General features: G+C 45.9%; 1 protein-coding gene across 3 annotated transcripts in view; it reads right to left on the bottom strand.

Annotated features, from left to right (window-relative positions):
- Positions 1–27,558, bottom strand: part of CD19 (CD19 molecule) — a 110,526-nt gene that overhangs the window by 78,708 nt on the left and 4,260 nt on the right. For 2 of the 3 annotated variants that reach the window (XM_029607107.1, XM_029607108.1), the window contains exon 1: positions 6,047–6,293. The exons of the other annotated variant lie outside the window; for it this stretch is intronic. In XM_029607107.1, coding sequence (XP_029462967.1) covers positions 6,047–6,137 — 91 coding nt within the window. In that variant the 5' untranslated portion in view covers positions 6,138–6,293. Of the gene's footprint in view, positions 1–6,046; positions 6,294–27,558 lie in introns of those variants that run through there. 3 annotated transcript variants of the gene reach the window in all.

Here is a 27,558-nt window from a genome sequence, read left to right as displayed (position 1 = left end):
ATTAGTTTGTTTAGGCCATAAAGCCCTGGGAGAGCATTCCAATTTAATCTTGGCACTAGAGAGATCTTCTTCCACAATGCCATTCTCTCGAGACTGCAACAAAAACTTGCAAATGGAGATTATTACAGGCTTGTTGGCAGGGGTTTCTGGCACCCTGCTAAACCACAAGTTTTAGCGCTTGGTGGGACAGGTTTTCTTTATTACAAGGAGGCATTGCTTCCTTACTTGGGGGGAGGGGGGGAGTCTTTCATTTTAACTTTCAGTTATTCAAGGCTGTGGGGGGGGGGGGGGAGGGGATTGAGAGAGAGAGAAGTCCCACTAGAGCTCAGAGATTTTTTAGCTTGGGTTTTGAGGGGCTCTTCTGGGACTGATTGACCCTTTTAAAACATGGCAGCTGCAGGATGCAGGGGATGCCGTATCGCATTATACCTCAGTTATACTGAATTGTGGTATTCTGCACTGCAGTTCCGTGTGTTGCACCTGCCCTGACTTCCTTCTGAGCTCTCTGGGACGGGGCAGGGTCCAGCACGGAACCTATGCCCCCCCCCGGGGTTCTTCCCGCAGTCTTCCAAGACCCTTAGAGTCTGTCGCACCTCTGCAGCTCTTCTGTCTACATCCAGTCAGAAACACACAAAAAAAAAAATCATCAACACTGCACAATAAGGCTGTTGTTCAAAAAATAGCAGCAAGGGAGACCCTGGCTAAACCCAGGCAGGAACTGCAGGCAAGTAGAATATTCTCGGGTGAGCTACCTCAGGTGGAAAGAAAACTGGTCTGGTAAGACCAAATGTAGTGACCTTAAATTCTATTTGGCATACTATAGAAGCTTTGAAAAGCTACGTCTCTAAATGTTTTGATGAAATCTAGACACTTTCCAAACAGAGTCAGGCCAAGTATGGAGAAGTAGCCTGGTGGTTAGAGCAGCAGGTTGGGAAGCCGGCATTCAAATCCCACTGATGCTCCTTATGACCTTGGCTAAGTCACGTCAGCCTCCATTGCCTCAGGTAAACATTTATCCTTAAGTAAAGTTTCATTTACTTAAAGCATTTTCTCCATAGACACAGAATGGGAGAAAAGCCTTAGTAAACCAGGTCCTTAGACTGTGAGCCCTCTGGGGAGAGGGAAATACCCACAGTACTGAATGTAATCCGCTTTGAAATGTCACAAAAGGAGGAACATAAACTTTATAAAAAAGTATGTGATTTATGATAAATACATTGACGGAGACACTGGAACATCAGGTTTCAGAAATTTCCAAAAAGTGAATGCTGGCTTATGTAATCTAGGGCAAAGAGTCTCCAGACTGTTCAGAAGAGACCTATTTATTTGTTACCCAGCTTTCTGCATGAAGCTGCTGCTCTGACCGTAGGCTTCTAATGCACATTAGAAGCCTACGGTCAGTGCAGCAGCTTCACAAAATCTAGTCCGAGGAAAAAGATGGACAGGAAGGGCTAAACTCGAAATAAATCAACAATAGGACCAAACCTGCAAAAAAAAAATAAAAAAAAAATACCACAACATCGCAGCCAAGCAATAAGTTGCAGCAGTAGGTGAAGGCAGTGGTCAGTTTAATTCTAATGCATGTAGGGTGGAGGTAGTGGTGCGACTGGCAGAACAGCCGGGCTTCGACTTGCTTCCTGACGTGGGAGGACTTTGGGGGAGCTCTTCTGGGAGGTGCTGCTCCCGAGAACGCTAATTGGCGACTGTCTTTTTCTTTTTGATTCCTTTTGTCGACTGGGGCATTGTGGAGGCTCCAAGTAAGGATAGTAACACAAGAGTCCACATTCAAAAGTTATCCGGCTAGAGAAGTTAGTTGGATAAACAAATCCGGCTAACTTATTCGGGATACTCAGTGGCACAGATAACTTTTAGTTAGCTGGGTAAGCTCTAACTTGCCGGGTAAGTCTGAATGTCGCTGCTTATCCAGCTAAATTAGCCTCGGGTTGATCGGTGGCCAGTCTGCAGAGCCGGGGGAGGGGCGGGAATGCCGGGGGATGCCTTCTGTTCTTGGAAGCCACACGGGCCGACGCAGAAAAACCTGCGGGAGAGCGGACGAGCAGTCGTCTCCCGGCGCGCGCCCAGGCCACTCTCCTGAGCGCGCGATTCAGAAAAACAAAAAATGCAAATGAGGGCCCTCGGTAAAAGGAGGCGCTAGGGACATTAGCACGTCCCTAGCGCCTCCTTTTTGACAGAAGCGGCGACTGTCAGCAGGTTTGACAGCCGACGCTCAATTTTACCGGCGGTTCTCGAACCCGCTGACAGCCACGAACCCGCTGACGTGGCTGTCAGCGGGTTCGAGAACCCGCTGACAGCCACGGGTTCGGAAAATGGACGCCAGCATAATTGAGCGCCCGTCTTCCAACCCACAGGCCACGGGCAGATTTAAAACATTTTTTTTATTTTTGGGGCCTCCGACTTAATATCACTATGATATTAAGTCGGAGGGTGTACAGAAGAGCAGATTTTTCTGCTTTTCTGTACATTTTCCCGGTGCCGGCCGAAATTAGCGCCTGCTTTTGCCAGGCGTTAATTTCTGAAAGTAAAATGTGCGGCTGGCTGCACATTTAATTTCTGTATTGCGCGGGAATAACTAAGAGGGCCATCAACATGCATTTGCATGTTGCGGGCACTGTTAGTTTCGGGGGGGGGGAGGGGGGGGGTTGGCCGCGCGTTTTCCCCGCGCTATTACCCCTTACTGTATAAGGGGTAAAAATAGCGCATCGATAACGCACGGCCAAACAGGGGCTAACAGTGCGCTCAGAGCGCACTTTACTGCATCGGCCCGTCAGTTTGCTAAGGGCTGGGGTGGGGAGGGCAGATGGTTCTGGGAGAAGGGGAAGGCTTTGACTGAAGTGGGATCTCAGTAAGCAGGGGAGGTTTGGACCCTGAAAGTGGACCTTGGATACAGACTTTTAATTTCAAAGTGCAATTTCATAAAGGTTGGGATGAGGAGAGTTCTGTGTGTGAGTGTGTGTGTGTGTTGGGGTGTTTAGGGGGCCGTTTGCTGAAGCAAACTCTGGTGGTTAGTGGCTGGTGGGGAGAGCACACACCCCACCAGTTGCCGACCGAGCGCATAGAATAGGGAGATGGCAGCAGATAAAGACTGAAACAGCCCTCCACTCTGCCCAGCAAGGTGTTCAGGAATTGCAACTGCTGCTCCATGCAAATGTTCCAGCAATGTCACCGCTCACATTTGTGTTGAAAATGGACAGAATCTTTCTTCTGTCATAAAGGGAAGGTATTTCTTGCTTTAAAATTGCCTGGTTTTTGCTGCTGTTTCTGAACACACTCACAGTAAGCACAAATTGCTTCTGTCTATGCGATCTCTGGCCCTATCGGTCGGAGTGCAGTTCTTTCTCAGGAGTTTCCCTGTGAGGGTCTGATTAAGTTGCTTAGCTTCTTTAAGTTTCTCAAACCACGAGATGTACAATGTTGCCGCTCTCCTCTTTTTATCTTGTAAGAACTGTAACTGATTGCTGAGGAGTCTTTTCCTATTCATTTTGATTTGTCCTTTATTGTTGGCCCATGCACCATCCTATGTACGAGTAATAACAGGTTGATTTATTTGTTTTTAGGTTAGGTTAAATTTATTTTTGTGTATGTATTATCAGCGGAAACCAGCGAGATCATTGGAGCGAATGCTTAATAATTTCTAATTAATTAATTTTGTGTCCTCTTGAGGTCAATATCTTTCTTTGCTGAATGAATGAATGTAGTGTTTCTGTACACGTCCTTTGTTTAAGGAGTATTATTTAAAAAAAATGTAACAAAGATGAAATAAAAAAACAAACAAACAGAGATGTCTGCTCTTTGCCGGTCCCATTGTTATAAATATATTGAATAGATCTTTCCAGTGGACCCACCAGAACGTCTCTGAGCTCACTTAATATCCTCTGATGTAACCCATCTCACCTCATAGCTTTGTCTACTTGCAGTTTTGCTACTTTCACACAAACCCTTTCTTCCGTAAATAGTGTGACATCTACCCCTCTATCATCAGCGATCGGCTGGGGTTTTTTTTTCCAATCCCTTCTTCAGCGGATAGTGAACCAAAGAATTTGTGTAGCAAGGTGCCTCGAATCCTACGTCCTGCTGCATGTAAGATACATTCCCCAATCTTTCCTCCATTAATTTACCCATGTCCGAGGTGGGATAACATCTGCCCTTCTCCGGTGCCATGCACCCCGCCTGCCTACTCCTCTACCCACCACACCGCCAAACTCTGAAATAAGTGAGATGAACCAAAATGAATTACAAATTAATTAGGAACGGAACCCAGCGATGTGATTATGAAAGCGAAAGAAGCAGGTTGTGCAAAGCATTTATAATAGTCAGAGTTGAGGCAGCATTAACATTAAGAAGATAGCTGAGGAGTTCAAATACATTTTTAAGATGCTGTGCAATCAAACAAAGCAAAATTTTTTTTTACCTCAAGTGAATGTAAATTATTGCTAGATAAATATATATATATATATGTATTTCTAATTAAAAAAATGATAAAGCCAAACATCTTCCTACTTAGATTCTTTAATGCTTGGTGTACGCGCAGGCACATATATATATATTTATATATAGCATTACATTTAGCCACAGGGAGGGGAATTTTCAAAACTTTTTATTCAGGTAAACAAAGGTTAATTTGCATAAAAAAAGACTTTAAAAAAATCCCTCTTCCTTCTCACTGTGGGTGAAAGTACATGTTCTGTTCACAGCACATGTAATTTTACCTGAGAGGAAAAATGGATAGGTCAGGTCAGGGGAGGGAAAGAATAAACTGAGATTTCACAAACTTTCATGCAGGTTCCGTGCACCTGCTGCAAAGCAAGTACAAAGCGCACAGGTACAGGTATCTGTTTTGCCTTGCTGGCCCGAATTCAAAGGCCATGTTTGCAGGCCCATGGAACAAAATTGTCCCCTCAGCGATTCAAAATTACATCTGGATATCTAAAGGAAAGTTATACCTAGGCACTACCTACTTAGACTTTAGAGCTAATGCCTCAAATACTTAGACTGGGGGCTTAACTAATGCCACTGATGCTCCTTGTGACCTTGGCTAAGTCACTTCAGCCTCCATTGCCTCAGGTAAACATTTATCCTTAAATAAAATTTCATTTACTTAAAGCATTTTCCCCATAGACCCAGAATGGGAGAAAAGCCTTAGTAAACCAGGGTCCTTAGACTGTGAGCCCTCTGGGGAGAGGGAAATACCCACAGTACTGAATGTAATCCGCTTTGAAATGTCACAAAAGGAGGAACATAAACTTTAAAAAAAAAATGATAATACATTGACGGAGACACTGGAACATCAGGTTTCAGAAATTTCCAAAAAGTGAATGCTGGCTTATGTAATCTAGGGCAAAGAGTCTGCAGACTGTTCAGAAGAGACCTATTTATTTGTTACCCAGCTTTCTGCGTGAAGGAAACCCACCCAAGGTGGGGTGCGGCATATTAGAAGCCTACGGTCAGAGCAGCAGCTTAACAAAATCTAGTCCGAGGGAAAAAGATGGACAGGAAAGGCTAAACTCGAAATAAAACAGCAATAGGACCAAACCTGCAAAAAAAAATAAAAAAATACCACAACATCGCAGCCAAGCAATAAGTTGCAGCAGCAGGTGAAGGCGGCCCGAATTCAAAGGCCATGTTTGCAGGCCCATGGAACAAAATTACATCTGGATATCTAAAGGAAAGTTATACCTAGGCACTACCTACTTAGACTTTAAAGCTAATGCCTCAAGTACTTAGACTGGGAGCTTAACTAATGCCAATCACTGTCTAAGTAAAAGATTAAAATATTCAATTTCAGTGCAACCTTTCAAAAATGTTGTCAACTGATTCTAGCCTAAGGAAACAAGAATGTCCTTTCAGCACTTGCACACTGATTCCGACTTGAAAAAAGAGCAGTTCTCCTTTAACACTACATACACTGGTGACTAGTGCCAGCCTGAGGAACTAGTAGTTTACCCTGAGCACTATACAGCCTGAGGAAAGATCAGTGCCTATTGGTATCTACTACCCAGAGGAAAGGCCATTGCATGGAGCTGCTTACCTTCTGCTTCTATCCTGTGAAGGGGCAAGGAATCCAGGGAGACCCCCACTGCCCAGGAGGCCAAGACGAGGAGCGTGGGTGCCCAGGACATCTCCAGGAGCCGGCGAAATAATCGTTAGCAGGAAGTGCCGTTTGAAAGAAAGAAAGAAAGAGACAGGCTGGGTGGCACCAGGGGCTCAAGTGTTTCAGGGAGGAGAGTTATTCTGAAACAGCTGTGGTGCTGGTAACCTCTCAAGCGTGCACTTCTCGGCAGGCGCTCCCCAGGGGCACCAGCCCCACAGGGTTCTCGGCCTCCTCGTTCCTTCCCTTCCCTTCCCCCTGCTGCTCCCTTATTCTCTCGCCATGCACTTTAAGCAGTGAACCCTCCTTATTCTACCCTTCAGCGACTCCCGGGGGGAAGAAGGATAAAAAAAAAGGGGAACCTACTCTTCTAGAAGTAAATCGTGGTCAAGCTATGTGAGTCAGGGTGCGACATGTGTGTCACTGCATAATGTGTCAGTGGGATATTTTACAGAGCCTGCCTTGTGTAATACTGGATGTGTGGCAGGATTTGATGAATTAGCAGTGCCCTTGTATCTGTTCCAGTTCTCTCAAATCTCAGTATCCCAGCATGGCTCGATGGATCATCTGATGTCCAGATCGTACAGGAAGTTTGGCAGTCGATTTTAAAGATGTTAAAATAGTTAAACCAACCAGGAGAAGGGAAAGTTTCAGGGGGGGAGCCATAAAAAGAGAAGGGAGTGCATAGAGCTTCAGTCCCAGGAAGTTAGGGAAGAGCAGAAGTGGCAGGTACTGAAGCATCTTCCAGACTCTGCACAGGCTTGGCGTGCCTGGGTGTGCAAACCGTGCACTTGCACGGGGAGGCACATGTGGTAGGGTGGCAGCCACGATGGAAGGGGGCCCAGGAAAGGGATCAGAGAAAGGCCTCCATAGCCATCGGTGGATCCCATCCCACCGGCGGTGGAAGAATGCAGAGGCCCATGCAGTCACCAACGGCAGCAGCAGAAGAAAACGGGAGGGCTCGTTCTGCGATTCCTCCTCTTGTGCTGGCCGGCCCCGCAGTACTCCATACTCGAGGTGCTCTCTCTGTATCGTCACCTCGCAATGCACAAAATGAGCATACAGGAAGTACTAGCACTGTTGAGTACAGTGGTCCGGCCTGCACATGTGGAGGAGCTGCAGGAAGGACGCTTACAGCCCTGCAATGGGACAAATCCTGCTCTCTCGCAAGGAACAAGCATCGGATGGCAACAGCGGCAAGAGAGACCTGTGGACTCTGCCTGCTTAATGGTTGTGTGTGAATGAAGCCTGCCTGGTGGGGGGATGGATGTGAATGTGTGTGAGAATGGAAAACTCCCTGGGGGGGATGTGTGTGTGTGTGTGTGTGTGTGTGAGTATGTATGTGTGTGGTGTTTGTTTGTGAATGGGAACAAGTCTGGGGTGGGTGGGTTTGTGTGTGTGTGTGTGTGAATGGGAACCTGCCCTGGGAGGCATGGACATGTGTGTATGAATGGGAACCTGCCTGAGGGGATGGGTTTGAGTGTGTGTATGAATGGGAACCTGCCTGAGGGGATAGGAGTGTGTGTGTGTGTGTGTGTGTGTGTGAATGGGAACATGCCTGGGGGGATGGGTTTGTGTGTGTGTATGAATGGGAACCTGCCTGAGGGGATAGGAGTGTGTGTGTGTGTGTGTGTGTATGTGAATGGGAACATGCCTGGGGGGATGGGTTTGTGTGTGTGTGTGTGTGTGTGTATGAATGGGAACCTGCCTGGGGGGATAGGAGTGTGTGTGTGTGTGTGTGTATGTGAATGGGAACCTGCCTGGGGGGGATGGTGTGTGTGTGTGTGTGTGTGTGTGTGTGTGTGTGTGTGTATGTGAATGGGAACCTGCCTGGGGGGGATGGGGGGTGTGTGTGAATGCGAATGAAAGCCTGCCTGGAATGAGTGCTTGTGAATGAGAACCTGCCTGGGATGGATTGGTGGGTGGGTAGGGTAGTAGTTGGTTGTGAATAGGAGCCTACCTGAGGTGGGAGGGTGGTTGGTTGTGAACGGGAGCCTGTCTGGGAAGGGTGGATGTGAATGGGAGTCTGCCCTGGAGCGGGGGGGGGGGGGGGGAGATGCTATTCTATTGTCATCTTTTTGGCAATATTCTTTTTATTATGATTGATCTATATTTCTTGATTTTATTGTTTGATTTCTGAGGATTGATGATGTTTCTGTTTTTCCATTGCTTCGTAATATACAGAATCTAGCTTGTTAGAGTTTTCAGTTCAGTTTCTGTCTATACCCCTTTTTTTTTTTTAATATATTTAATTTATTTATTGGTTTTTTATTTTTTTGAACACTTGTAGAACAGAAATATGCAAAGAGAAGATATAACCTTGTCACAGGTGCATAAATCAGACATAAATCTTGTTCTATCATACACAAATCCATCTACAAATCCTCCCCTCTCGACCTCAGATTCCCTTTACAATTATATTCATCTTCCCGTCCGTTGAGAGCCGCCCAAAAAGGCTCTCTTAAAACACCTCCAATCAAAGCATTCTCAAATAAAAGAGCCTTCTCTACAGTCGGCCCGAATCATTGGAACTCTCTCCCTTCAGAACTTAGACTTGAGCATTGTCCAATTACTTTCAAAAAAAGACTCAAGACTTGGCTCTTCACCCTAGCCTATGCCTAATACAGACGTAATCATTCCTACATACCTGTTGCACAACCATAGACTTAAACTCATAATATTCTAGTCTCATTTAATCGCCTGTTACATGTATTGACTACCAATTTATACTATCTCTGTTACTTAAGGATTTTAAGTCATTACGAATTTATTGTTTATATCCCAGTTCTTATCTCCTGTTCTTTGTAAGACTCTCGTCAGTCATTTCAACTGTTGTCTGTAAACCGAAGTGCTTAGTGATTTTATCTCTAGAACCTCGGTATATAAAAAATGTTAAATAAATAAATAAATGGAGAGAAGAGTACATAGTAACAGCTTAGTGGAGGGACATATTGCCATAATGAGTCACAATTCCAAGGATGGTAAATATTCAACTTGCTGCTATCAGAAAAAGAGAAGAATATGGTAGTAAACACAGGGGTGTATCCCCTAAAACTGGGTATATGTTCAACCTGAAGTCTAAAAAGCCATGATCTCACAACTAATGGCTATAAACCACTAATACTTTTAATTCAATGAACCCGAACTTTTAAAACCAAAACCCTAAACCCACAACCCATACCACTCCCTCCCTCCCTTTAGCTTTCCTTGATTCTTGTCTTAATAACGCTTGTGGTCTATCTTTACGCAGTTGTTGCCTCTGACCTATGACCTATTTCCTATCCAGCAGGTTGGCCTTCACGAATAGAGACGTCTAGTGCACCTTATCAGTCTTGTTTGATAGGGCAAACCCAGTAGAAACTGAATCATCATCAAGCTTATTCCTTGGTAGCAACATGGTCGGTTGCTGTATTGTAGTGTGTTAAGAAACACTGTGGAGCATTAATACAATTAAATAGGGAAAGCTTGATAAAAGGGCGGGGCATCAAAGGACAGACCATTACCCCAGTATTTGCCAAGAGTCTACATTCTTTTGTTCCCGCTCCCTAGTTCGTTATTGGGGATATATATTGGGAGAAGGCCGCCCACACACTCCGATTGAGTTTGTGCTTTTTGTAAGATGCATTTCCTCCTCTCTTCCCAGCTCCAGCGATCTTTTCCTTCCCTCCTGTTACGCGTGCCGTCCGCAGCAGACCTGCGGCATGGCCCTCTCACCTTTTCACAAGGACTCCAGCCTCTGGTTCCTCCTCACTGGCAATGGTGGGCCGCCAGCTCCGTCCTTGGGTCTCCCCCAGTGCCTCTGGCCCCGCTACAGTCTCCAACGTTCCCAGTCCTGATGCCACTACTCGTCGTGCCTCTCCACGTGGCCCACGGAGAGACGCCACCACTCGCGCTGCGCCCCTCCCTAGGCACGCGCGCATCGCTGATCCTTATGAAGGGACCACGGCGGGAACCGCGGATGATGATGTCAACCTCTTCATAGTATTTAAGCTCAGGCCCCGCTCCATAGCATTGCCTTTGCAACAGGTCTCCTCGCTAGTCGAGTTAACCCTGAGTGGGTGTTAGGCGTGGCATTGAGGCATTACATGCCACCCCATCCTCACTACTCTCTTCTTTCTTGGCCCCAGTGCTCTCGCCCTAGATCAGACTCCACCAGCCTATTCAACCTCCGCATTCTTCCCTCCCCAAAATGACACCAGCACTCTTATCTCTCCCCCTCCATGCAAACTGGCTCAGCCTGGCACTCTTCCCCTTTTGCCCCTCCCATCTCCACTGATCTGTGTGGACCCCTGCCTGTCTCTGCTATGCCTCCAGCTTCTTCCAGCCACAGGGCTGCATCTTCTTTCATTCAGCCCATGCTACTGGCATGACTGCCTTGGGGAGCATTCCCTCCTCAGATTATGCCCATACACTTAGTTTCGTTTATTCTGATTTGATATATTGCATGCTCAATAAAATCACAGCGGGACCCGTTCTGCTACCAGCGAACGCTCTGCAGCATCTGTGCTGGCACCACAAGCGGGTTGGCCAGCTGTGGGAAGATTTCCAGCCAGTCCTTGTGCTACCTGGGGGAGGGGGGAGAAAGACAGCAAGCTTTGGGAGGACAGTGTGCAGCCGCTCCTTCTGCACCATCAGCCCCACCACTGATAACAGCTGCATGTGAGGGCGGTTGGTGGAGAAGGAGCGGCTGCACACTGTCCGAGTTCAGACTTGGCCGGACAAATGGCAGGATTTGAAAATTCTTGCTGGCCGACCGCCTTTGAGTTATTCAGTTAAGTAGCTAGCCGGATAAAACTTAAGCTGAATAACTTGGAGGTGTTCCCAGAGGGACATGGGGGGTGGTATTTATGGGCAGAGTTAAGTTAACCCATATAACTTATGAAGTCCATATTCAGAAGCATATGGCTGGCTATCTCAGAAGTTAGTTTGCTAAATAAATGTTTGGGCACTTAGCTGGCTGAACTCTAGCCGGCTAAGCTAGGAGCGCTCTGGGAGTGTGGAGTTAGCTGGCTAACCCCGATATTCAGAGTTTTCCAGGTAGCTTAGCTGGCTAAGTCTGGTCAGGCCGGCCGGCTATAGTGAGCCAGCTGGCTTTAAGATAGCAGCTGCACTATTGCATACACTTCCAAAGTTAGTCGGATAGGTTTATCTGGCTGATTTTGCTATCCGGACTGTGTCTGAATATAGACACCCACCTCCCCCCCCCCCCCCCCCCATGAGGCCAGTATTCAGTAGGCTAATAGTGGACAGGTTAGCCAGATAACTCGTCCTGTATATTCAGCGGGATAAATGTCCTGCTGAGTATACTTGCTTAAAGTTAGCCATCTACATGAGGCCAGATAACTTTAAAACCTAACCGGCTATATCTTTAAAGATATCTGGTTAAGTAACCTGTCATTTTTACCAAAAATAAATCAATAGGCCCACTGCCCAAATGTCAGCCTACTCAGCTTATATATATATAAAGGTCCTATCAGGCCCAGTACCCCTCACCCATAAAAAATGCCCAATTCCTCTTCCACCCTCCCCAATATTTCTCCAATTTGATTTCAAAGGATACAATTGGACCCTACCCCCTAGACTTTCATGCCCCCTTGCCCCTGAAGTTACACCTAAAAAGGATCACCCTTGAACTCCCTCATCCCACCCTCCCCCATCCTACCATCCCATCCCTCCAAAATCCATCCCTGCTGGGAGCGAGGGTCATGACTCACAGGTGGTTCCTGTGCTGCTTTTGATAGGCAGCACTGGAAACGTACCCTAAGCTCAGTTTACGCTTTCAGCGCTGCAAGTGAGCTACACTTGAGCTCAAAAGCAGATGTAATGATGATATACCTAACATTCGGCTAGGTTAGCCGGATATCTTAAAAGCTATAATCAACCCCACACAGAAGTCTTAAACCCCACACAGAAGTCTTAAAAGCTATAATCAACCCCACACAGAAGTCTTAATTATAATTAACCCCACACAGAAGTCTTAAAAGCTATAATCAACCCCACACAGAAGTTATCTGCCTCTGCCTATATTAGGCTATGTATATTGTATTTCTTTGTTTAACCCCATATATTCATTTCCAAGTTATTCTTCCTGTTCTCTGTAAGACATTTGCTTGTCACTGTTATTGTTCAAAATGTAAACCGAATTGATCAATAATTCTGTTATTGGAAAGTCGGTATAGAAAAAACTTTAAATAAATAAATAAATAAATATCTCAGCCCCTCCCTGGAATGCCCCTTTTCTATCCAGCTAAGTTATAGCCGAGTAACTACTTACCCGGCTATAATTTAGACGGATAAGTGGCTCATTATGCCACATTGAGTTATCCATCTAAATGGCTTTTGAATATCTACCCCATGTGACTAACTCTGGTCATGGCATAGAGCAGTTCTAAAATTAGAAGAATACATTTATCTGGCTAACTTTAAAATAGATGGGTGTATTCAGCGTTGTGGCTTCACTGCTGAATGTCCACCAAATTTAGCAGGATAGGTTTATCCAGCTAACTTTGCCAGTCGCCTAGCAGCCAAATCTGGACCGCCTCATACTTGCTCTGAGAGAGGCGTTAAATTTTTAGACTTTATGAAGCCCATGATTAATAGTGGGCCAGGTAAACTGTCATTTGCATAAGAGCCTCCCTCATTTACATATTGGTTGGAAAGTATTTTATACATTTAAAGGTGAATTTTCAAAAGCTTGTGTGGCATCTATGCTACAGACAGTGCATAGAGGTTAAAGGTGCAGAAAGTTTAATGTAAAAAATGCAGGTTTCCTCTTTATGGGAGCCTTGAGGGGTGGTAAGCAGTGTGTCAGCATCTGCTGGAAGTGCACAGGATGTGCATGGGAGCAAGAGGTTAATCTTGAGCCAGCATAGGATTACTCCAGAGCTCTGGGTCAGCCATGTGTCAGGAGGTGTAACCTGCCTTCTAGACAGACAAGGGGGTGCCGCCCCTGAGGGTTATGGTTATGGAGTAGAAGTGATAAAAGACCCTGACTCTCCTGAATCTGGGGCTGTTCCAGATTGCAAAGAAAGAGAGTTGGATGGAGCTGTGATCAGGGGCGTAGCCAGAACTGAATTTTTGGGTGGGCACAAGTTTAACATGGGTGGACCTTAGGCATGCAAGTCTAAGACCTACTAGTTGTATTCTTATTGATAAATAATGTCATATACTGCAGCCTACAATGGCTTTCTAACTAGTTTGCAACAGCTATTATGCATCATGTGTGAAATTTTAAAACATTTTGCCTCAATTATTTCAATCACTTACCAGCATTAAACATTCCTTATTAATTTGTACTGATTTTTTTTATATTCATTGCAATTTATAAATGCACAAGCATATCATGTAAAAGGCAAAAACCCCCCCCAAAAAACTAGTAGGTCCAACCAATCATGTAATAAAACAAAAATCAGTGTATTCTTTCATGAATCCTCTTTGCAGAAAGCCAGAAATCATTATAACTACAATACAATAGCATTAATCTTGTAAAACACAATAATGAAATGTTGGTTGTATGGAATGATTTGCATTTAATGCCTTATGTTTGTTATTTTGCTACCAATAAAATATAAATAAAAAAATATATATATCATTAAACATCAGAACAGGTGCAGAGCAGAGCTAGGACAATTCACAATACAACTAACATGAAAAAAAAATTCTAATTCTGGTGTCACCTTAGCAAAAAATATCCCTCCTATTTTGTAAAGTAACACAAACTCCTGCACTGACTCTCAGGATTCAAATAACAGCAACCTTAGGAAAAAGCAGCAATGCAAATACTACACCAAGCCCTAGAACATTAATACATCACCTACTGGAGTAACAGAACAAGCTGGACAGCTATAGAGAAACTACATGCTAGCAGAAATACTGCACTTCCATTTCACACAGGCAAAACAGAGACCTATCCTTACCTAATATAGGGCCTTATTTTCTAAATGGATCGCACGCGATACCAAAATGGGGGCGGAATCGGCCCCGGAAGAGGAGGAGTCGGGGCGTCACCGGGGCCGACTCCACGAAGATGCCGCGGATGAAGAAAAGGTAAGGCCCTTTTCGCGTCCGAGTTCGTGCCCAATAGCTACACCTCCTATGGTGGCACTATTGGGTGCGAAACCAGCAGCGATCACACCGCGATGGTGCGATCGCTGCCGGCTAGCACAGGCCCCGTTTCGGTCCCCTGCCCCTCATGAGGCCCATAGAAATAAGAGTCTACAAATTATAAACAGAAACAGGCAGACAAAACCAAAATAGAAAGCCTGAGAAACTAGATTCTGAACAGTGGAATACTGAAGAGCAAAATACAAAAATCTAAGAAATGCACATTCCCAAAGATGGCATATTCTTTCCCAAAGATGGCATATTCTTTGGCAGTCTAATTATCTAATAACATTATAATACCACCTGTTTAGCTAGACTACATTAGGCACCGTACCTTTTAATTATGTTATTAACCCCATTTATCTTAATCCAAGTTAATTCGACCTGTTCATTGTAAGACATTTGCTTGTCATTGTTATTGTTGAGAATGTAAACCGAATTGATCAATAATTCTGTTATTGGAAAGTCGGTATAGAAAAATGCTAAATAAATAAATAAAATAAATTGCTAAAATCCCAAAATAATGTTTGTTTATTTTTTTTTTACCTTAGTTGTCTGATCTTTGTATTTTTCTAAACAGTTGGTCCTGGTCTCTTTTTCCCATTTTTCCCTTGTTGCTCATTTCCTAATTCCTTTTCATTGTCCATCTTCTCCTACTATCTTCTTCTCTTCCTCCCTCCCTCCCTCACTCACACACACACACACACACATATGCTTTCTCTCACAGACTCCCTCACACACACAAGCTCTCACTCTCATGTTTCCCCCCACAAGCTCACATTTTACACACACATGCACACACAAGCTCTCTCTTTACATGGTCTGTCATACACACACACACACACACAAGCTCTCACTTCACCTCTACCCCCCCTCCCCCTCCCACCAAGGCTCCCATTCTTATGCACACAGAAACACACACCCAGGCACCCATTCTCACCCACATACCCACATTCAAGCTCCCATTCTAACCCCCATACACACCCAGGCTCCCATTCTTACCCACATACCCACATTCAAGCTCCCATTCTAACCCCCACACACACCCAGGCACCCATTCTCACCCACATACCCACATTCAAGCTCCCATTCTAACCCCCACACACACCCAGGCTCCCATTCTCATCCATGCAGACATGCAAGGCCTTTTCATTAGTACAGCCACTGAGGGGAAGAGATCCTGCAATGGCCTTGCAGCTCCAGCTCTTCTGTTCGCTGTTGCAGGATCTCATCCCCTCGGTGGCAGAAGTAGGACTTTGGCTGTACTAATTTGGGTGGGCCTGGGCGCAAACTGGGTGAGATCCTCACCCAGGATCTCAGAAGGGAGCAGCAGGAGGGCAGGGATTTTCCCTTAAAAGTCCCCAGAGGCTTGAGAGCAGAGGAGGAGAAATAGAGAGTGCAGTACAGCCTGGAAGCTGGAAGTTAAAAGAAAGAAATCTGCACTTTACTGAGGCAGGAACTTTTCTGGACCAAGAAGCCAAACTGTGCCAGAGGGAACTTGTTTTTGGGCTCGGAGGATCCTGATACTGCCCCAAAAAGATTTTGACTTGAGCTGAGCAGGACATTCGTGTGAGTAACTATTCTGTTGTCTACAGAAACCAAAGAGAGGAGCAGGCTAGTCTGTGCAAGACCTAAAGAGAAGAGAAACAAAGTAACGAGATCCCCTGATTTGCTTTAAGAGGAAACTGTTATTTGATGAGAGGAGTTAAGATTTCTGGAACTGTAGTTCTGCTTGATTTCTGCATCTGCCTGTCACCGTCACTATGTTTGATCCTGCAGTAAACTATCTGTTTTTTGGAGCACAACTTGAGTCTGGAGAGTGGTTTATTTGTGTGGCGTGCTCTCAGCCTGGTACTGGCCCTGCAGGTTATCCTGCCCCCAGCTCACGGCCCTGGATATTTATTTCCCCACCTCGAGGCAGTAATTACTCTGCTCCCCGAGGCTGGGAAGGTGACCCCTGGCATACAGGAGATTACCCTTGTGGGTGGAAAAAAATAGTATTGCACATGTTAATAGCACGTACCCACGTATACGCTATTTTATAAAGCTTAAATCCACAGGCGTAAAATAGATTTTGTGCATAAATATACATCTGTGAAAAATGGGCGATCTGGGAGCGTTCCGGGCAGGGCCAACAATTCTACATTGTAAGCTGCTATTTTATAAGAGGCTCACACGTGTAGATTTGGCAGCTTACTCGCAACTGTTTACACCTGCTCATTATATCTGGCATAAGTAAGATTAAACATCTTTATTGTGAAGTGATGGCTGGGGACGTTCAGGCTGCAGAACCAGGAGGGTCTCGACGACCCACACATGGACTGAGCAAACTGATGGACTAATTGGTAAAACTGGTAATTTCCCTCACGCGCACATGTTACAAGATTTTCGCACGTACACGTGTGAAAAGCGACTTATGGAGGGGTAAGTGCTGTTTAAAATACGTGTGTAAAATCTCCATTTGTATATTTTTAAAACCGAAAGTAAAAAAATCCACCTGTACGGCAGTTCAGCACAACTTAGCCAGATAAGTTCTATCTTACTTAGCTGGATGAGTAACGCTTTTAAGACTTATCCGGCTAAGTGGCGGCAAAACCACCACTTGGCTGGATGAGTTGGAACTTATCTGGCTAACTCTTAACAGAACGCATTGGGGTAACCCGCACAGAGCGGCAGTCACTACCATAAGCAAATTGCTGGGCAGGCCGGATGGACCTTCGGGTCTTTATCTGCTGACACTTTACTATGTTACTATTCACCCGTATTTTTTGCACGCACATGAATGTTGCAGGGTAGATTTTCATGTATTTTATAACCCTTGAGTATGCGATATGAGCGCGGTCATATGCACGTGTATATGGGCATGCGCTCAGGTATTTTAAAGTTCTCCTGTAATATTTTGTGGTGCCCTCTTAACGTGCATGTTAAGGCCTTATGATGCATAGCACATTGTTTTTCACATGCACAAGAGGTCACGTTAAAGTTTATTGCATAGGGCCAGATTCTATTCTTGAAATGCATTGCACCAGATGTGTATATCTGGCAGGAAATATAAATGGCAAAATGGTAATTCTGTATCCCTGAAAAAGAGGAGTTCATGCTTCCAAGATTTGAAAATCTTTTTTTTTTTCTGTGTTGTCCAGATTAACAGAAAGCTACCGTTAACCCATTTGGGCGGTTCTCCTTTATTCCCCATGCCTGAGATTTTGTCCTGGAGGGATGTGGGCTCCATTCCTAATGTCCTCCAAGGCACTGCGGAGTTCTAAAGCCACCATGGATCTCCCGCGTGCCAGCAGGGTGATCCTCCGCAGCCTAGGTCCTCTCCGAGGTGCCAGCAGCTGCTTACTCGTTCAGGGCTGCACAGGAATGGAGAAATGAAACCGTGAGATGTTCTCCAGGGACACCCCCCCCCCTCAACTTGACTGTGGAGTGCCCAGTGTGGGTTTTTTTTTCTGCCCTATCGTGAGATGTTGCCATGTAAGATGGAGACAGGGATAGAAAAAGACAAGGAGACAGATAAAGGAATGATGGGGACAAAAATAAAGTAAGAGAAAGAGATGCAGCATGGGAGAGAGAAAGGAAAAATGATGCGATCCAGACAGAAGAAGCCAGAGATGAGACACATAAGAAAGGGATAGCAAGACGTACACAGAAAGAAACAGGAAGAGGAGGATATAGGGATACAGAGGGCTAAATTTTCACCTGGGAGCTTAATTGCAAAGGTATGTGCGTACTTTTAAGCCTGCTTAAAAAAAAACAACCTGTGTACGTGTACATAAATGCGTGCACGTATGTAACTAGACTTAATGTTATGGATCTCGGTTTACCAGAGTGTAATCTACTTTGAATTAACAGTCAAAGGCATGAAAAGTAGAAGAGGAATCCTAAATAAAATTTAAAACAAGTGGATTTTCAAACACAAGCCACTTGCGTACATTGGGTCCAGTTCACTAAAGCTTCCCTAACAGCGTAATGCTAAACCAGTTTAGCATGAGCGATAAGTGGCATCAGTGTTTCCTGTAAACTGCATGGGGGCCCGCACACACACTAAACTGCTGGTGGTGCTCCAGCTGTCTTGTGTTTGAACCACATGGAGCCCTGTAGTCTTACTGGCACTGCTGGCTGCAGCCCCCACACTGCCCAGCGAGAACATTTAATTGTATATTATTCCCAAAAGGGGGGGGGGGGGTTCAGACAGTCCCTATAGGACTCTGTACCTATGTATCTTGTAGCTAATTTTCCTAAGGACAATACTGGCATTCCTTGAAGGTGAGGTGTTAGGCTCAAGCACCCCACGTAATCAGTTTACACTTCCCACACCACCTCCCCCTCTTTCCATCCTGCACAATGACCATCCAAGATTAGTCACCTCATTTACAGATGGGTGCAGCTCCAGGCATTGGACCTTGTTTTGGGAATTGTAAACTACTGACTGCCTGCCCTTTCCTGCAGTTCTACTGCTGTAGCCAGGCCTTCAGTGATCCCAGAGATGGCTTCTGGTCCCATGGTGTTGCACAGCCTTTTTTTTTTCCTGTCTTGCCCTGATGTCACTATATCCTGGCGGTCATCGCCCATAAGCCCTGATATTGGTGTTTTATGTGTGTGAGCAGGGTGTTGCCAGTAGTTTGCCCTTCACTAGCATGGCACCTTTGGTTTCAGTCGGGCTCTTTAGACCTTGCCTGCCTGCGATGTCAGTGTGGTGTTAGTATGCTAAGGAAGAGGGGGGTGACGTGAGAGTATAAAAAAGAGCTCTGCTCCCCACCCGCCCCCGCCCTCATGAAGCAGGAGGATTTTGAGGTGGTATTTACGGTATTTCTAAGTCCTGTTGGAGCAACGGAGCTCTCTCTTCACAGAGCGGCACCAGGGGCCTTGCCCTTCGCAGAGAAAGTTCAGTGAAGAATCGAGAAGAAGGAGCTCCTGGGATTGCAGAGGCTGATAAGGAGGACAGGGGGTCCTGAGAGCCGGGGGACGAGCGTACTGGGAGGTGCCAGGGAAGAGGCCGCCTGCCTGGCAAAGCTCACCAGAGTCTAAGACTGATTCAACTACAACCAGGCCAGCAACCTCAGAGGGAAAGAAAGAGGGAAGGAACCCCTAAGGGAAAGAGATCACAACTACCAAACAGGTACAGGATAGAAGGGGTACCAGTCCAGAAGAGCTGGACTGCTATGGATAGAGATGTGAGAAAGTGGAAAGAGACTGCGTTCATTTTGAACTCATTTTGGATTGAGGTGCTATGGTGCACTGCTGTATGTATTGCATTTGGACTTTGTATTGCATCACACTAGTTTTTTTTAGAAAAGGATTTTATTTTGAACAGTAGCACTGGGGTGGTGAGTGTCCGTCTTCTTTGGAGTGTTTGACTGGTGAGCAAGAACAAAACCCTAAGGACTTTGAAAAGACTCTGCTTTTCGCCTCAGTGCGGGACCCTGGGAGGTCATGAGACCTAGCTTGATCTGTGGCCCTCCCTGTGTGCTCCCTTGCCCAAGAGCTTACCGGGAGGGGGGGGGGGGGGGGGCGGCGGCTACATTTGTTTGACAGTACCGGGCACCACTCCTGAGCTGCTGACTTTAATTTAAATACTTATAAATCACCTTTCTGCATCATGCAATGCATCCAAAGTGGGGTACAAACAGTAAACATATTACAATATAAAAACTACTAAAACAACTTACAGACCTAATGCATGAATACGGTACAATATTTTATCACCCATTATTGTAGTACCTTAATTTTAAAATTTTCAACCCCCCCCCCCCAAGACCATCTTATTACTCCCAGTCTAGACTAGGGTCACAGGGCCCCCTGAATGCCACCAAAGTGACATCACTTCGGTGCCTGTTTCAAGTGTGGCTGGTGCCAGGTTGCACAGTCGGCCGCACCTGAGACAGGGACCAAAGTGATGTCAAATAGGCACTGCTCAGGAGAGCCTGCATCGCACTCTTTAAAGAAAAGAAGAAAGGGTGGGAGTGAGTCGCCATCGCTCCTGCTGGACCTCCACGGAAGGGGTAACTGAGGTCTGGCAGGTCCCCCAGCCATGGCAATTTTTGTAGGGGTTTGACTGAGCCCAGGCAGGTAGGCCCAGGGACCAAGGCATTTGGCTGGCAGGAGGGGCTCAGGGAGGCCCCGTCTGGGCCACCCCAGGCCTTAAAACTTGTGTTGGGGTGGATAAAAAGACATCTGGGAGGCTTGTTTCAATTTTATTTTTATTTTGGAGTTTTTATTGTGTTTTTTTAATTTATTTTTTTTTCGGTTCAGCAAACAAACTGAAAAAAAATCATCAAATGAACCGAAACACAAACAAAAAAAATCCCCTGAACCAAAAAAAACAAAAACAAACTGAAACAAAAATCTTGGGCTTGCACACCCCTAGACCTGGGATCTTTTTCTGTTTCTTTGTTTTTGTATTTTCTCTATCATCTCTGGAAGTACACGTTTAGATTTCTAAGTCTCAGCTCATTGGGCTTCTGATGCAGCCCCCAGTGCCATTTTGGTATTCCCTTTCCTGGACTGCCTAGCTTCATCCACCCCCTTCCAGAGGTCAGGCCTGTAGAACCGGTCATAGAACTCAAGCGCACGAAAACATGAGCCTCTCACAGAGGATCTCGGAGGGACTGGTTGGGATTGTAGAGCAGAAGAGTTTTTGTGGATGGGCCGCCATGTTCTTTTTCTACAATCATGTTTCTATGTTTCTCTAATTTTGCTCATAGAAAAGGCACCCAGGTCTTTTGAAATGTTACCCAAAGTGAAGCACAAGTAGATTAGATGTACATCAGTTGGAGGTGGCCTCCTCTCTCCACCCTGCACTAAAGCTGTAGTTGGGTTTTTGTTTTTTTTTTCACAGGTGGCACAGTTCACTGCTTCCTGTTTGTGACTTTTAGCTCTCCAGAGACATTTTGTCAGGAGGGATGCTGTGGTTATTGTCTGACAGGCTCAGACAATCTGGCAGAGCGGACCAGTGATCAAGTTCCCAGAGCTACTGTAGGGGAGAAGAGGTAGGTGTGTGTAATTACTGGGGGATTGTTCCTCACAGTCAGGCAGCCTTTGCCCGCTATGTTTGTGCCACTGATTTTTTTACTGAAATTTAGCTATAATCCATTTTTTGTGCTATCTTTTTATGATAAAACCTAAAAAAGTGAGACTAAAATAAAAGAAGCAGCTGATGTCTCCTGACATCTTCATGCCCAGTGTCAGGATACCTCCTAGTATCATCCCTATGGCCATTCCTGCAGGTGAGCATCCATGTGAAATGATGACCCAGGTACTGAGCCTGCTCCCCTGCCATTGTCCCGCAGGTTTAACAAGGGTGTGATTAATGCATCTGACAGTCTGAGAGCTGTAATGAATGAGTTTTTTTTAAATTAATGATGCATGTTGATAAATAAAGGTGTAATTAATAGTAAAACTGAAAACAAAGAGCAACACAGAAACAACAGGTCTGGCAGCATGGTCAGGCACTGGGGGCACTGCCTAACCCCCCCCCCCCCCCCCCCAAGGTTTCCTAACAGTGTCCCCACCCCTCTCCTCCTCCCCAACTCATGGGATCACAGGATGGCTGTTGCACCACAGAAAAGTCAGCTCATGCAGGCTGAGAGGAGTTGCCACTGCGGTGCAGAATAGCCGGCCTGCACAGCCCAGCAGGAACAGGAGCACTACCGTGGCACTGAAGAGTCGACGCACATGGGCTGGCAGGAGCGGCACAGAACCAGGTCCTGTGAGTCAGCGAGGAGAGGCGCAAAGAGCATGCCGGGGCATTGACCTTCGGGAGGCCCGCCTCTCCGTGAAGGTCCTACATCGGCCACTTCTTATGGAAGCACACGACAACGGGTGGAGGACTCGGGTGCGGTTTTCCGGGCTTTCAAAGTCTCCGCAGCTGTGATAAGCTCTGAGGGTAGAGTACCGCTGCCTGTCAGCTCTCTGTGTCAGGTGCAAGCCTGGGAGAATCAGGCTCGATTTAGATCCATAAGGTTTAACAAGGAAAAGGAGACATGGCGAGAGGTCCAAGTGGGGAGAGAGGAGCCGGGAAGGCGCTGGGAACTGAGCGGATAGATCTGGGAATCGAGCTGGAGGGGAGAAGGGCCGATCTGGGAACTGGGCCGGGGGGAAGAGGAAGGACTAAGCAAGGTAGGAAAAGAGGTCCGTGACTGTAATTAATAGGATGCAAATAAATGTGGTTTGAAAATAAAGGGGTAATTAACGGGGATGTATATAAAAAGGGTTTACTTAATGGAGAACCTAAACACAGTTTACTTTAGTTTTGGCCCTGCGTACAGCACTTCCATAAACCTAATCCGGAAAAATGTAAAATCAAAGGGATAAGTAAACGGATTTCAGTGACGTCCTTACAATCTGTTCTGCAAAAGTCCATTCCTTCTTTACCTTTATTAAAATGCATTAATCACATATGCATGCGCCCTAAGCGATGTACAATCTTACATTCATAAATAAAACAGTATAGCAAAAAAAACAAAACAAACAAACAAACAACTAACCAACACATACAATTATCTGTTTCAGATTTTGATCCAGCCATGATTGTCCTTCTATGGAAGGTGCTGCCTGTGTCTTCATGTTCAAAGGTAAACCAGTCTAAAGAAGACAATCTTGAGCATTGATTTAAAGGACTTCGGACAAGCTACCTGACGTATTGCCTCTGGAAGTGAGTTCTACAGTGTAGGAGCAACCATTTTCACTTTTAGTTCTAAAATACATAATTTGGCAGTGGTATTCGATCCTTCTTCATCCTTAGAAAAAAAAATTGCCTCTGTTGTTCAATCCACTTTCTATCATCTGCAAAGAATTCACCTTCTCAAACCATAAGAACTGATCAAGGGTCCATCAAGCTCAGTATCCTGTTTCCAACAGTGGCCAGTCTAGGTCACAAGACTCTGCTGACCTCACTAGCATCACTTACACTTTTGGGATCAGTATGCTAGACCTCTGCAGTTCTCTTTATTTTGATCTTCCTGACAAGTATATTGAGAAATGGCAGCAGATTCAAAATGCAGCAGCCAACCTGTTGATGGGAATGAGATTCCTTTAGGTGAGGATTTTCACATTGAACAAAATACACATTGGGGCAGATTTTCAAAAGGGTATGCGCTTAGGTTAGCCTATCTTGCATAGGCTACCGGCGCGCGCAAAGCCCCGGGATGCACGTAAGTCTCGGGGCTTTCCTGGGGGGCATGTCGGGGTGTGTGTCGCAGCCGGCGCATCATTCGGGGTGGGCCTGTGGGCGTGGTTCCAGCCCAGGGGCGTTTCGGGGGCATGGCCGAGGCCTCCGAAACAGCTCCCGGGCCGGGGAATTGTGCACTGGCCGGCCTCTGGCAGGCGTAACTTTTAAAACAAATGTAGGGGGGGGGGTTTAGATAGGGCTGGGGGGTGGGTTAGGTAGGGCAAGGTGCGGGAGGCTGGAAGGAAAGTTCCCCCCGAGGCCGCTCCGATTTCGGAGCGGCCTCGAAGGGAACGGAGGCAGCTGCGCGGCTCGGCGCGCACAGGCTGCTGATTTTGGGCAGCCTTGCGCACGCCGACCCTGGATTTTAACAGCTACGCGTGCATCTATTGAAATCTGGCGTACTTTTGTTTGCGCCTGGTGCGCGAACAAAAGTACGCGCACGCGCTTTTTTATAAAATCTACCCCACTATCTTTACTTACAGATAAGAGATTCCTTACATAGGCGAAGGGTGCGCCGCCCCCTGTAATTCACGTTCTTTAGAGTGTTTTGATAGTGATACTACAGCGAAGGGATGGCCAATATGTATTTATTATTTATTTATTTTAAAATCTTCTATTCCGCATCTTGCAGAAAACATTCAGTGCAGTTTGCAATATACATATAAAGTCACATAAAACAGTGTAAGATGATATCACACATGTAAAACAGCATAAAAGACACGGACGATATCCCCGACAGAATTTCCTGCTTGATAAGAAAGTGGAATGAGGGCTTACAGGTTACACCTGATGACACTGCTGGGATGAAACGTGGTTGGCGGCACGCTCTATGTGTGCCCTGAGGGTGGATCTCATGGTCAAGCTATTACACAGAGTGTACCGCCACGCTACGATTTTTCCTGCCTTCTCTAGATCTGTCTCTTCGCTTTGCTGGCGAGGTTGTGGGTTAGAGGGTACATATATTCATGTATGGGGGTCGTGCCCTGTGGTCTCCTCCTTTTGGGGGGGGATGTGGCGGGGGGGATTAGGTTGATATGTAAACATAATATCTCCCTAACACCATCTTTTGGATGGCTGGGATGCTGTCGAAATGTGGATGTTAACATTAGTGCTGGGGAAAGGAATTTTATGTAATCACTGTATTCATGTAGCTCGGCATACCTTTGCAAATAAAGATTTCACTTAGATCAACAATGTGAACCACTTGTGAGAATTGTATTTGAAGCTTTGCATGGAATAACCTCATATAAAAAAGGCACTATTGACTGCATCATTTGATTAAGTGTCTTATGTCCTTAATAGAAAATGGGTCGGATTGTTTATAAGCATAGGTCCAGGATGAAACCTGTTACTGCATGTCCCGAATATATTTTTTAAGACAATTTTTTCCATATGCATTTTAAAATTCATAGCAAAGCTTGGAAAGAATGCTTACTTATCTTTTAAACTCCAGATAGATTCAGCCGTAGGCTACTTGCAAGAGTTTTTTTTTTATAATCAACAGAAACCAGTTATTTACAACCCACTGTCTTCTAATTCATCTGGATCACCCCACACTGCAGTGCAATGGGAACAGCACTGGTCCTATGCCTTACATGATATATGGTTGAATATAGACTCAATAGCCTGAGTAGTCTTTTCTTCACTGCTGCATATTCCATGGACCCCTGACAAAGATATGAAATCAAAACGCCCTGGAACCCAAAGGCTCAACCGCGGGGAATGGGGTTGGTACAGGAGAAGCTCCAGCTCCTGTCCCAGCAGGGGCGTGTCAGCCAGCTGTCGACATGGGCTATAGTGAAACATAGAAACATAAAAATGACGGCAGAAGAAGACCAAACGGCCCATCCAGTCTGCCCAGCAAGCTATGCACTTTTTTTTTTTCCTCTTACTTGTTACGCTTGGCTCTTAGTACCTTTTAGTTCTATTTCCCTTCCACCCCACCATTAATGTAGAGAGCAGTGTTGGAACTGCATCTAATTGAATATGTAGCTTAGTTAGGGGTAGTAACCGCCTCAGTAAGCAAGCTACACCCATGCTTTTGTTTACTTGACTATGTAATTCAGTCCTTGTTGGTTGTTGTCTATATAAAGATCCTCTTTTCTACATTGCCCCTGCCGTTGAAGCAGAGAGCTATGCTGGCTATGCGTTGAAAGTGAAGTATCAGGCTTTCTCCCCTAGTGGGTTTGCCTACTAGGCTGCATCAACCATGCCACAGCCTAGGGGTTTACATCCGTGAAAGGTTTCTATTCAAGAGACTTCCTAATTCCACAGAAGGCAGGAGATCTCCATATGATCTCAGGGAATTAAATAATTATTTAGAAAAGAACAAATTCAAATTGAACTGTATAGGTACTATTCTGCTTCTCCTACCAAAAAAGAAATTGGCTGTTAGGTGTTATGAATCCTGCCCGCGGAGTTCCCCGCAAGCAGGCTGCTTGTATCCTGCTGTATCCTGATGCGGCCAGACGCCGCCGACGCTGGGCCTTCTCCGCGGCAGGAGCCGTGGACTCTGCCTGTCTCTCATGGCCCGGAGGCCGCCCATCAGTCTCCTCTTCGCCGTGGCAGGAGCCACGGACTTCAGGGTCTTCTCATGGCTTGCCGCCGACATCCTCGCCGTTTCGCGGCCAGGGAGGCCTCAGTCCCCGGTCTCACCTGGCGGCCGGAGCTGCCTTTGATGCCTCCGGCAGCGGCGCCTGTGTGCAGGCCCAGCCTCTCCAGCTCCTTCAGTGTCTCTGCGGAAGCATGGCCGCTCTCCAAGGTCCTGCCCCCTTCCTAAGGGGGCAGGCCCGCATCTCCTTCCCCTTCTTAAAGGGGCAGCATAGGTGGGGTCCACCCGGCCCCACCGGAAGTCAGCTCTTCTGGTTTCCTGTGCCAGAGGACTCAGGAACGCCCCCGGACCACTGCCATGCCCCCGGACCGCCCATTTTTTAAAGCCCCGGGACATATGCGCGTCCTGGGGCTTGTGCGCGCCGCCGAGCCTATGCAAAATAGGCTCGGCGGCGCGCAGAGTTGGTTTTCGGGGGTTACACGTGTAACCCTTTGAAAATCTACCCCTTAGTGATTGTAAAATTGTTGAAAATATTAATAAAAATTTCTCTAAAAAGGCATAGGCTAACGGTAGTTCCACCATTTTGGCTACCTATATTTCCAACCCTTCTTACCCAATTCGAAGGATCTACTCTTCACCTGAATCTTCCATCACCGGCATTAATAGCATGGATGTTGGTCAAGTAATTAACAAGTTGCAACTTCCACATAATGTGAAGAAAATTCTGTTAGCATCAAGAAAGCCAACTACCGCAAAATCTTATCATAAATGGAAAAGATTTTCAATCTGGTGTCATTCTCAGAATGAAGATCCCTTCTCCTGTTCTGTTCCATGCCTTCTTCGTTACCTTTCACATCTTTCAGATTTAAAAACAAATTCAGTAAGAGTACACTTAAGTGCTCTAGCCGCCTACCACCAGCATGCAAAAGGTTTGCTGGTTTTGCAAGAACCGCTGGTTGCACGATTTCTTAATGTTCTATGTAATTGGAAACCTCTGATAAAACCGCCACCACCACAGTACAGTGGCAATTAATGAAAGCCCATGGCTACACACAAATGAAATGCCACATAGGTTTTATTTCTAATTGCAATTACTTCAGCAAGAAGAGTAAGTGAGCCACAAGCATTAGTTAACTACCCGCCTTGCACTCAAATATTCAAAACAAAGCGATGCTCAGAACTCCTCCAACATTTTTGCCCAAAGTAGTATCACAATTCCAAAACCTCATCCAACCCCAGCAGAACAAACCTTGCATATGCTAGATTGTAGAAAAGCAGATTGAATAAAACCCTACAGAAAATCAACTCAGCTATTTCTATCATATGATATGAAAAAAACCCAATAGGGTACTGTAGCACAGGTCGAGCAGTCTGTGGCTGGCTGGAGGGCAGACTACGGTCTGGTCTCCAGCTTTTCTCTTGCACACTTTTATTATCAGCAGCATTCAGGTTGTATACAGAAGTTGCTTACCTCAGCAATACTTCACACAAACACAGCCATAAAGCAATACTTAAACAGAGCTGCCTTCCCCTCGTTTTCCCCAGGGCCTCTCTTACTCTCTCCTCTGGGCCTACACTATATTCCTCTCAGATGAGATACCCTGCACCCAGAATGTGTAGCAGCAG

This window comes from Rhinatrema bivittatum, chromosome 6, assembly GCF_901001135.1.
Source record: "Rhinatrema bivittatum chromosome 6, aRhiBiv1.1, whole genome shotgun sequence".
Taxonomy (NCBI): Eukaryota; Metazoa; Chordata; class Amphibia; order Gymnophiona; family Rhinatrematidae; genus Rhinatrema; species Rhinatrema bivittatum.
The sequence above is the reverse complement of the archived record's forward strand: the minus strand, read 5'-3'. Positions and strand labels throughout refer to the sequence as shown.